The sequence below is a fragment of the Myotis lucifugus genome, unplaced genomic scaffold, assembly GCF_000147115.1.
Source record: "Myotis lucifugus unplaced genomic scaffold, Myoluc2.0 scaffold_10, whole genome shotgun sequence".
Lineage (NCBI taxonomy): Eukaryota > Metazoa > Chordata > Mammalia > Chiroptera > Vespertilionidae > Myotis > Myotis lucifugus.
In genome coordinates this window covers 2028902-2041368 of record NW_005871058.1, presented here as the reverse complement: position 1 = coordinate 2041368, position 12467 = coordinate 2028902, and the positions used below count along the sequence as shown (strand labels likewise).

The following is a 12467-nucleotide window of genomic DNA, read 5'->3' as shown; positions in this document are numbered from 1 at the left end:
TGCATGTCATTGTGAGCAGTTGAGCGGCTTTAACATAGCATTAGCATATTACACTTTGATGGGTTGAATGGCCAACTGGAGGACTGGACTCTTAGCATATTAGGCTTTTATTATATAGGATGTCGTATGGGCAGCAAAACTACTCCATATGATTCTATAGTTTTGGATACATATCATTATAGATTTGTCAAAACCCATAGAATGTACAACACCAAGAGTGAACCCTAATGTAAATTATGGACTTTAAGTGATAATAATGTGTTACTGTAACAAAAGTGCTGCTCTGACATGGGGTGTTAATAGTGGGAAAGGTTGTGCATATGTAGGGATGGGTTATATGAGAACTCTCTGGACTATCTGTTCAATTTTGGAGTAAACCTAAAACTAATTTCTTCTTCATCATCATCATCATTATCATCATCATCAAAGAGTTGGAGAGTATTTCCTCCTTTTCTATTTTCTAGAGGAGGAAAAAAGTATCATTGAGCCATGGAACAACTTCAAGCAGTGCAATTGGAGTCTTGAAAGAGGGGGTCAGAAAACTATGTAAAGAAATAGTAGTCAAAATGTTTCCAAATTTGGCAAAAATTATAAATGCAGATACAAGAAGCTCAATAAAAACCAAGCACAAGGAGCATTAAGAAAATGACTCCAAGACTCATCATAATTAAATTGCTCTAAGCTTGTGAGTAGGAAAAAACCTTAAAAGTAGAAAGAGAAAAAAGTCACATTTAATACACAGGAACATAGGCCAGGATGACTTCAGATTTCTCTGGAAGCAAGGCAAGTGAGAATACAGTGGGCAACATCTTTAAAGAAAAAGACTGTCAACCTAGAATTCTGTACTCAACAGAAATACTTTTCAGAAATGAAAACAAAATAAAATGATTTTCAGATATATAAAATCTGAAAGAAATCAGCAGCAGCAAACTTGAACTATAAGAAGTGCTAAAAGAAGTCCTTAACCCTTTGAGTGCCAACCAATATCCTAGGAACTATGCTAAAATTGCCAAGGCATTTTTGCTGATTTTACAGCAGTTTAGAAAAAAAAATTATTAATTTCAAGTAAATGAAGTTACATATTCAAAAACTTAAGGAAACCTTTACTACATTTGTTTTCATCTTTGACATATATTGTTTGCTGATTGTATTATAAAATACTAGTAGAAAAAAATTGAACAAAACATATAACGTTAAAATAGAGGAACACCCTTCTCCAATATCTTCCACAAAATCGTCATCTTCACAGCAAGAACTGACATATTTAGCAATGTCATCATCACTAATAAAAGCAGACTTAGAACTGGACGCCATTTTGAAGCTTTAGGGCTACAGAATCTGAGTAAACTTCATAAAATCGTAGTACCTGTAAAAAATTAGGCAGATAAATGCCAGTGGTCAATTTTAGAACTACAAACATTCGGCATCATAAGTAATCTGCACTTAGGTGCCATCTGTCAATAAAGAGTGAACTACTAGCATTTAATAGTGACACTGCAGGAGGAGCGCAATCACGCTCCTGGCACTTTTGGGGGAAGACAGGAGGAGCGAGGAGCGTGATCGCGCTCCCCGGAACTCTAGGGGTTAAGTTAGAAGGAAAAGGATATCAGATGAAACATTTTCACAAAGGAACAAAGAGCATCAGGAATGATAACTGCATTTAATAGATAAACACATAAGAGGTTTTTCAATATTTAAATCTCTTAAAAATAATTGACTGAAAAATAATAACAATGCACTGTGTGGCTTATATCATAGGTGTAAGTAAAATTTATGACAATAAAACCATAAGGTCAAGTGGGGAGAAATGGAAGTAAGGATCAGTAGAAATAAAGTAGAAGAATGCTATTATAAGTTTCTTTTCTTTGCTATACATGAACTATTATTACATCATGTGAAGGTAGACCATGAAAAATTAAGGATGTATACTATAAACCCTAAAGGACCTACCTAAATAAAAAATGACTTATAGCTAATAAGCCAACAAAGGACATAAAATGCAGTCACCAAAACATTTATTAATTCAAAAGAAAGGCAGGCAAGAAGCATGAAGAACAGATGGGACAAATAGTGGGGGGAAGCAAGATATAAAATTGCAAAGAGAAATATATAAATTAGAGATTTCAATATTCTTCTCTCAATAGTTCATAGAACAAGAAGACAGGCAATCATTAAGTATACAGAAGATTCAAAGAATACTATCAACCACCTTGAACTAATTGACATTGATAGGACACTCCATTGAAAAAGCAGAATGGGCATTATGTTAATAAGCACATAGGAAATTTACCAAGATAAACCATTAAAAAGTCTCAGTAATGTTAAAGGATTTAAGTTATGCAAGGTATGTCCTCTGACTACAATGGAATTAATTACAAAGCAATAACAGAAAGATATCTGGAATCTTTCCAAATATTTGGAAACTAAGGAACATTTTTCTGAAGAACTCATAAATTAAAGAAGTAATCATAAATAAAATTAGAAAATATTTATGAAATGCTGCTAAATCAGTACTGAATAGCCTTCTATCTATAAAAGAAATGGAATTTGTAGTTAAAAACTTGTCACAACAAACGACAAGTGCTGGAGAGGATGCGGAGGAAAAGGAACACTCGTGCACTGCTGGTAGGAATGCAGACTGGTGCAGCCACTATGGAAGACAGTATGGAGTTTCCTCAAAAAGTTAAAAATGGAACTCCCATTTGACCCAGTGATCCCACTTCTAGGAATATATCCCAAGAAACCAGAAACACCAATCAGAAAGGATATGTGCATCCCTATGTTCATAGCAGCACAATTTACCATAGCTAAGATTTGGAAACAGCCTAAGTGCCCATCAACAGATGAATGGATTAGAAAACTGTGGTACATCTACACGATGGAATACTATGCTGCTGTAAAAAAGAAGGAATTCTTACCATTTGCAACAGCATGGATGGAACTGGAGAACATTATGCTAAGTGAAATAAGCCAGTCAATGAAAGAAAAATACCACATGACCTCACTCATTTATGGATAATAAAGACCATTATAAACTGATGAACAAAAATAGATACAGAGGCAGAGCAGCATCAAACAGACTGTCAAACTACAATGGGAAGACTAGGGAGGGTTGAGGGGAGGGGGTAAGAGATCAACCAAAGGACTTGTATGCATGCATATAAGCAAAACCAATGGACACAAGACACTGGGGGTTAGAGGAGGCCAGGGGAAGGTCAAGGGCGAGGGGAAGGAGACATATGTATTACTCTTTGTAATATTTTAAGCAATAAAGCAAAATTAAAAAAAAACTTTTCACAAAGAAAATCCCAAGTCTAGATGGCTTTATTGAGAGTTCTACCAAACACTTAATAAAGAAATAATACCAATTCTGCACAAACACTTCCAGAAAATTGGAGAAGAGAGAAGAGTATTTCTCAATTCACTCTTGAAGACCAGTATTACTCTTATAGCAAAATCAGAAAAAACAACAACATTATAAGAAGAGAAAACTACAAACCAGTATCACTCATGAACATAGATAAAAAGTTCTACACGAAATTTAGCAAATTGGATCCAAAGATATATAAAAGGAATACTATATTATGACAAAGTAGAGTTTATCCCAAGAATGCAAAGGTTGTTTAACACTTGAAAAACAATTAATATATTTTACCATATTAATAGACTAAGGGGAAAAAGTATGATCATCTCAATAGACACAAAAACATTTGACAAAATCCAACACCCTTTTCTAATATCTCACAGCAAACTAGGAAGTGAAAGGAACTTTCTCAACATAATAAAAGACAACCATGAAAATCCTATAACTATCATTAAGTAAATGCTGAAAGAGTGAATGCTTTGCCCCTAAGATCAGGAAAAAAGAGAGATAGATGTCTACCCTCACCACTTGTCTTCAACACTGTACTGGAGGTTCTAGCCAGGGCAATTAGGAAAGAAAAAGAAATAAAAGGTAATCATATTGGAAAGAAGAAGTAGAACTGCATTTATTTTCCTGTGACATAATTGTAGATGTAGAAAATCCAATGTAAAAAATCCACTAGAACAAATGGTACCGTAGCCTAATTTGTATTATCTGAAAGCTGAAAATAATGCAATTGTCCATCACCAGGTGAATGAATAAACAAATTCTAGGATAGTCACACAATGGAATGTTAGTCAGCAATAAAAAAGAATGGATTACTGATATATGCAACAATGTGGATGAATTTCAAAATAATTATGCTAAGTGAAAGAAGCTGGAGAAAAAAATATTTTTAAAAAGATGTTTTAAAAAACTGCCAAATGCTGGCAAGGATATGGAACAATTAACCTCATTGATGGTGGGAAAACAAAATGGTATGTCCACTTTAGACAGTTGGGTGTTTGTTTTTACCTATAAATAATCACTTTATTTTTTATTGAATTTATTGGGGAGACATTGGTTAAAAAAATAAAAAGGTTTCAGGTGGACAATATATAATACATATCTGTATATTGTACTGTGTGTTCACCACCCCAAGTCAAGTCTCCTTCCATAACCATATATCCCTCCTTTAACCTCTTCTACCTCCCCTCAACCCCTTCCCTTCTGGCAATCACCATACTGTTGTCTGTGTTCATGAGTCTTTCTTTTTTTAATTTGCTTAATTCCTTCATTCTTCTTACCCAGCCCCCAAACCCATCTCCTCTGACAGCTGTCAGTCTGTTCTCTGTATCCATGAATCTGTCTCCACTTTGTTAGTTTATTTTGTTCATTAGATTCCACATATAAGTGAAATCATATGGTAAATGTTTTTCTCTGAGTGGCTTATTTCACTTAGCATAGTACTCTCTAGGTCTATCCATGCTGTTGCAGAAGGTAAGATTCCTTCTTTTTTATGGCTGAATAGTATTACATTGTGTAAATGTACCACAGTTTTTTTATCCCCTCATCTACTGATGGACACTTGAACTGCTTCCAAATCTCGTTATTGTAAATAATGCTGCAATGAATATAGGGGTGCATATATATTTTTTGAATTAGTGTTTCAGGTTACTTTGGAAAGTGGAAAATAGTTTGGTAGTTTTTTATAAAGTTAAATGTGAACTTAACTACACAACTCTACAATGCTATTGTTACATACTTACCCAAGAGAAATGAAGACATAGGTCCATACACAAAGCTATACATAAATGATTATAGCAGCTTTATTTATAATTGTCAAAACATGGAAATGACCCAAAAGTTCAGTTGTACAAACATACAGTTTGTACATACATAAACCAACTGCACACAAACTATACAATGGAATACTACTCAACAAAAAAAGGAAGGTACTAATAATACATGCAGAGACATGGATGAATTGAAAGAGCATCATGCTAACTGAAAGAAGATAAATCCAAAAGGCTACACACTGATTCCATTTACATGGAATTCCAAAAAGGGAAAACTATCAGATAACAGACCAGTGATTGCCAGGGGTCAGAGAGTGGGGTGAGTTCATGACTGCATGGGAACACTGTTGGCAGTGATGGGAATAATATGTATTTTGATTAAGGTGGTGGTTACAGAATCATATAAATTACTCAAAATTCATAGAACTGCATATCTAAAAAGTGTGAATTTTACTTTATGCACATTATAGCACAATAATAAGCAAAATAAAATATAGAAAACTGAAGAGGATAATATAACACCACCTTAAATAAATATTTTTCTTTTCACATGAAAAAAAGCAGAACATCTACACTAATAGAGAAACATGCAAATTGGTGTCACTCCACTATGCCCATCAGCCAATCAGAGTGACTATGCAAATTAATCCAACAAAGATGGCGGTTAATTTGCATATATGGGCTAGGAGTGAAGACAGAAGGCTCCAGAGTGAAGCCATGGCTGCAGCGGAGAAGCCAAGCCAAGCCTCGCTGCTGCTGGACCAAAGGCCTGGGTCCCAGGTGCTGGAGGAAAACTGGTGCCGGCAGCCAGGGGAAGGAAGGCCTATTGCGCGAATCTTTGTGCAACTGGCTTCTAGTCTTTTATAATCTTAAGATTAGAATTTGGCTACTATGATAAAATTTTGTTCTATTATGAAACAGAAAAATTATGAAAACTATTTCAGGTATTCTTACTATTCTCACAATCTTTTGTTATTGAAGATTTATGAGTTCTAATCCAGAGACAATAGAGAGCTAACAGTAGTTAGTGGCAAATTACTTAGATTACCTAAAGTTACCTTGATTGTCTCTGTTTCGCCTCTTTATATACTGGCTGTTCATTATCATATAGAAGATATAACCTGGGAATAAAAAAAAATGTAATGCTGGCTGTGTATGCTGAGCCGCTGCGGCTGCAAGCTGCTGCAAAACCTGGGTCTTCGTTTCCTGCTGGTGGCCTGCTGGCCTCAGGGCCTCGTGAAGCCACTGGTCAAGTTTGTTCTTGGCAAAGGGACCCAGTGCGCCTGCATCATCGAGAAATATGACTACACACACCGTTCTGCAGGAGAACTCCTTCAACAGTATGGCAAACTCACTGGAAAGTACATTAAAGATGGAAAGATTGTGCCAGTCGAGATAATCATCAGTTTGTTTAAGAGAGAGATGGACCAGATAATGGCTGCGGATGCTCCGAAGAATAAATTCTTGACTGGTGAAGTTCCAAGATCTGAAGACAACCTTCAAGGTTGGAACAAGACCATGGATGAGAAGGCAGATGTATCTTTCGTTCTGTTTTTTTTTTTTTTAATTGTGATAATGAGATCTGTATTGTACGATGTCTTGAGAGGGGAAAGAGTAGTGGTGACAACAGAAAGCTTGGAAAAGAAAATTCAAACCTATCTTCAGTCAACAAAGCCAGTTAATAACTCATATGAAGAAATGGGAAAGTCAAGAAAATAGATGCTTCTAAATCTGTGGGTGAAGTTTTTGATGAAGTTGTGAAGATTTTTGACAAAGAAGGCTAAATCAAAACTAAACCTGAAAACATCCTTGAAATCATGCTTGAATATTGCTTTGATAGCTGCTATCACAATCCCTTTTTAAGGCAATTTTAATTTTTCATGATCACATCACAATTAGTGGCCAGAAAGTATATAGTAAGACAAATTAAACTTTTTATCTTCCAATTTTTTAAAATTAAATCTTTATTGTTCAGATTATTATAGTTGTTCCTCTTTTTCCCCCCATAGCTCCCCTCCACCCGGTTCCCACCCTACCCTCTGCCCTTATCCCCCCCCCACTGTCCTCATCCATAGGTGTACGATTTTTGTCGTCTCTTCCCGCAGCCCCCACACCCCTTTCCCCCAAGAACAGTCAGTCCACTCCCTATCTATGCCCCTGATTCTATTATATTCACCAGTTTATTCTGTTCATCAGATTATTTATTCACTTGATTTTTAGATTCACTTGTTGATAGATATGTATTTGTTGTTCATAATTTGTATCTTTACCTTTTTCTTCTTCTTCCTCTTCTTAAAGGATACCTTTCAGCATTTCATATAATACTGGTTTGGTGGTGATGAACTCCTTTAGCTTTTTCTTATCTGTAAAGCTCTTTATCTGACCTTCAATTCTGAATGATAGCTTTGCTGGGTAAAGTAATCTTGGTTGTAGGTTCTTGCTATTCATCACTTTGAATATTTCTTGCCACTCCCTTCTGGCCTGCATAGTTTCTATTGAGAAATAAGCTGACAGTCGTATTGGTACTCCCTTGTAGGTAACTAACTGTTTTTCTCTTGCTGCTTTTAAGATTCTCTCTGTCTTTTTTCATCTTCCAATTTTTTTAAATTTATTTTTTGTCACAGGAGTAGACAGTGAATTGGAGTCTAAATTTGTCTTAGCTGTGGTACTCACAAAACAGAGAAGGGCATTAGCTAGTTCTTTGTTTTTATTCAATAAGGAAATCCCTATTATAGTTTGTGCCTTCTGTGAGCAAAAAATTTTAGTATGTGTATATCCCTTTAGTGATTACAATGTGTCAGGGTTAGGGATTCCTCACTTCCTCTTTTTCTTGCAGGTTTTAAATTTCCAACCTGCTTAGTGAATTTGTGGACCAAATTCCAAAGGAACTTTTTGTGTAGTTAGTTCTTGTACAATGTGTTTGGTAAACAAACTCATAAGATGAATTGCTAGAAGTGTTTTAGTATTTATCCAATAATTGACCATATCCTATAGAAAGGTAAGAAAACTTAGGCGCCGAAACCGGTTTGGCTCAGTGGATAGAGCGTCGGCCTGCGGACTGAGGGGTCCCGGGTTCGATTCCGGTCAAGGGCATGTACGTTGGTTGCGGGCACATCCCCAGTGGGAGGTGTGCAGGAGGCAGCTGATCGATGTTTCTCTCTCATCGATGTTTCTAACTCTCTATCTCTCTCCCTTCCTCTCTGTAAAAAATCAATAAAATATATTTTTAAAAAAAAGAAAAAAAAAAGAAAACTTAGGCTATATTTTAGTTTTACTACAACTTTACAAATTTGTGTGACAGGGCATAGTCTGCTTCCAGGGATTGGGATGAGGGCCCTGGAGGCTCAGAGCCTGAAGGAATTGTTGGTTTTATTCTGACATAAATCTGAGGGTCACATGTGTTCCTTATGCTCTATTATATAGTGTTATTAATGATTAAATTGATCTCAACAAAATTCCTAGCACTGGAACCTTGAAATGCATGTACTAGATTTATGGTGAAGTGGTTTGGGGTTTTTGTTTGTTTGTTTGTTTGTTTGTTTTGGGGGTTTTTTGTTTGTTTTCTAGACTAAATATAAGGCTTAGTATAAAGTATAAGAAATCTAATGGTTAAACTTTCCATTTGTATTTTATTTTCTTGAAAATTATTTCATAGTTATTTGTTTAAGAAGATTTAAAAATTACTGCACTTTGGTCAGAACAATAATAAATATATTTTATTAGTGAAAAAAGTGTAATGCTGCTTTAAAGTTATGGTTTAAGAAAAATGGAATGAAAGAAGTGGAAAAGAAGGAGGAGGAGAAGGAAAAAAAGAAAAACATTATAGACTGCTCAACTTCACTTTGGGAATGAGATGTTCATTCTCTTGTGTCCTCTTGGAAGGGAAAAATCAATACTCAATTAACTTTATGAAAAATTGGCATTGTGACCTTCAAACCTTTTCAATATTTTTAAAATATCAAGACCTCTGAAAGATGAAAAAAATCATTATTTAGTTCTTGAAATGAATTTAACTATTTCTGATTTTATATGCAGAGACTTGTCTCCTAGAATAACACTCTGTACTCATATTTTTAGTCCTCCAACTTTTTCTTTGGTGAATTAATGGTTGGTGGGCGTTGAAGTCAAATCCCAATTCTACCGCTTCTTAGCCATGTGGCCCTGGGCTACAGTTTTCTCATGTGTAAAGTGGGATGATACCTTTGTCCTTAGCGTTGACGGAAGATTAAACTAAGAATGTGTGTTTTAGGCATTAGTACCTTGTCCAGCTTGGGTTATATGGCCCTCCAGTGTAGTCCTTGTTGTTGTATAGGTCATGCCACATTCTATTTCTTTCCTCCGTAGGCCATCATGGAGAGTGGCCGGATAAGGGCAGAATCTTACCCTGACAGCAGCACTCTGGTTATTGATGTCGCTGAAAGAGATGATTCTGGTGTTTACAACATAAATCTGAAAAACGAAGCTGGAGAAGCACATGCCAGCATCAAGATTAAAGTTGTGGGTAAGTCCCCCTATCCAGTTTGGCTCAGTGGATAGAGCATTGGCCTATGGACTAAAGGGTCCCGAGTTTGATTCTGGTCAGGGCACATGCACGAGTTTTGGGCTCAGTCCCCAGTGGGGAGCAGGCAGGGGGCAGCCGATCAATGATTCTCTCTCATCATTGATGTTTCAATCTCTCTCTCTCCCTCTCCCTTCCTCTCTCTGAAATTAGTATATATATATAAACTGTGGGTAAGTCCACTGGATCAGTAAACTTCTAAAGACAAATTGGCATGTCTAGATCATGAGTACACTGTCAGCTCTTGATTCTCTCAACATTTCTGGGTAGGCAACAAAGAGAAACATAGTTTGGCTATATTTTATAAATCACTGTCTTTCTTTCTCTATCTTTGACACTTCTTTTCTTTCCTTCTCTTTTTCTTTCCTTCCTCTTTTTTATTTTTTTATGGCATGGAGGACATACTGCAGGAATGAGTAACTGAGACAGCCATTCTGGGTGCTGGTCAGTAGCTCTTCATAGTCATATTCCCTTTCGGTGTCCTCTAAAGTTACTGAAACAAATGTTAAATAATTTCCCACATCACAATCATTATAGAGGAGTAAGATCTGTCTTGGTCCTTCGATGACCATCTAAGTACATTTTTCCTGAGCCTGAATCCAAGTGAAATGAGTCTAGCAGATTATTGGTGATCCTAGGTTTCATGAACTCTTTATCGCACTTCAGATGTCCCTGAAACATATTTCAAATTGACCATAAACTAAGGTCATTTTATCAGGCACTGAACTATATTTACAAGACATGGTGACTTATCATTTTTACTTGGATTTTTATCAGTGAACATCTTGAATCTTCCAACTATTGTAAAATTCACAGTAAACCATCCTGGATTCAGTTCTGCTGGAAGTTCACTTTGTAGTTAAAAAAAAAAAAAGAAAACAAAATCACATTGGACATTACTTAGTTACTATTCTCAAGGTAAAGAACAAGAGTCTTGGGTTCCATGTGGGGCTTGTTATCTAAGTTGTGACACTACTTTAAAGGATTCTTATTTTTAATTTTTATTTGGCTTACCTTCTCTTATCTCAGATGAAGCATGAGTTTTTGCCCAAATTAATTACTCAGTGCATTTCAGTAAACATGCAAAAGTTCTCAGAAATAAGGCTGCTTCTATGATTATCACCAAAAAGCACATTTTTCCAATTAACTTTTTTCTTTGCACGTGCTCTCTCTCTTATTTTATTCTATGTTTTTGCTTGCTACAGACATCCCTGATCCTCCAGTGGCACCGAATGTGACAGATGTGGGAGACGATTGGTGCATCATGAACTGGGAGCCTCCTGCCTACGATGGAGGGTCCCCAATCTTAGGTAACTGCATGCTGGTCAGTCTGTGGAACTGCCACTGGAGTGGTGTCCTCAATGCATGTCAGTACAAAGTACATTAAAAATTAGTACAGAGTACATTAAAAATTTGGTATTTAGAAGAAAATTTATTATACTGTCTTTACATATCTTTTCAAAATGAAATACTGTATTTTAGGATGCTCTGTACGTATTCAAGGGTTTTAATAGCCCTGATGAATATTGTATGATTGTGTGTTCTTTTTTTTGGTTGACATTTATAGTTGACATAATATTTAATTATATTGAAACACTGTGAGTCTAACTTTAAACCATTCTAGTAAGTAAATGTCTAGTTTTGTAGAATTGTGTCTATGGGGAAATTTATTTTAGAGTTAAATACTTAGAGAATTTGCTTTCCCTATGGAACAAAAATTCTTTTCTACTCACTCAAGAAACTGGTCATTTCCCCTTCATATTGTTTGGACTCAGTGCTAAATCTATTGCTCACCTATACCGACTCTATCAGTTGGTATGACCTACATATCTATTATCTATTTTTCTCTTTTCTTCTTAGTACAATTCTAATTTTTTTCTAGTCCTGTTATTTTTCTTTCTCCTATGCTGTTAATACTTGTATTCCCTATAATCTCAAACAACTGATGAAATAAGGTGGTTTAAAAATGACATACATTGACTTAGAGTGCAGAGAATATTGGAAAATTGAAGAACTTCTAATATCTGACAAAGTATAGTTTTAGAGACCAAGGGGAAAAAACTTGCGTTTCTATTTTATGTCATCTGTAGGATACTTTATTGAGAGGAAAAAAAAGCAAAGCTCCAGGTGGATGAGGCTGAACTTTGAGCTCTGCAAAGAAACAACTTTTGAGCCCAAAAAAATGATTGAAGGCGTGGCCTACGAGGTCCGTATCTTTGCCGTCAATGCCATCGGCATCTCCAAGCCCAGTATGCCCTCCAAGCCATTCGTTCCTTTGGGTAAGTCAGGAGAGAAGTGTTCTTGTCCTGGAAATCATTACCCCAGATTATGACTGCTTCCTTCCGACCTCCAACTGGAGCCGATCTGGAGGCTGCTTAGAGTGGTGGGTGAGCAGGAGGGTGGAGGTGGTTAGGAGTAGTTTTCTGACTAAGAAATTTGGTAGAGTTGAATGTCTTCCTAATGTTGGCCCTGGAATTCATGACCAGAATTCCAATGACAGCTGTGGGTGGCTCCAGTTTCTGCTCCCCACTGAAAACATGTTGCTGAACTCTCTGACACATGACCACACGCCATTTGTCCTTCTGAAGGTATAACCCAGCACCTTGTGTAAACACTGTAACTACAACAGATTGAGATCATTCAACAAAACACGCTTCAGAACTAGTCTTTGCTTTACAAGCACATCTTAAGTGTTACCTATTGAACCAAAAAAGTCAGTTCAGCAAAGACAAAGAAACAGAAGGTGAGGGCTTCGCTATTTTATGGT

The 12467-nt window shown here is 36.2% G+C and overlaps 1 protein-coding gene and 1 pseudogene across 1 annotated transcript in view; both read left to right on the top strand.

Moving 5' to 3' along the window:
- Positions 1–12467, top strand: part of MYBPC1 (myosin binding protein C, slow type) — an 81886-nt gene that overhangs the window by 57471 nt on the left and 11948 nt on the right. The window contains exons 19-21 of the mRNA XM_023749869.1: positions 9487–9643; positions 10906–11010; positions 11791–11979. Coding sequence (XP_023605637.1) covers positions 9487–9643; positions 10906–11010; positions 11791–11979 — 451 coding nt within the window. The remainder of the gene's footprint in view (positions 1–9486; positions 9644–10905; positions 11011–11790; positions 11980–12467) is intronic.
- Positions 6298–6926, top strand: LOC102428016 (annotated as a pseudogene).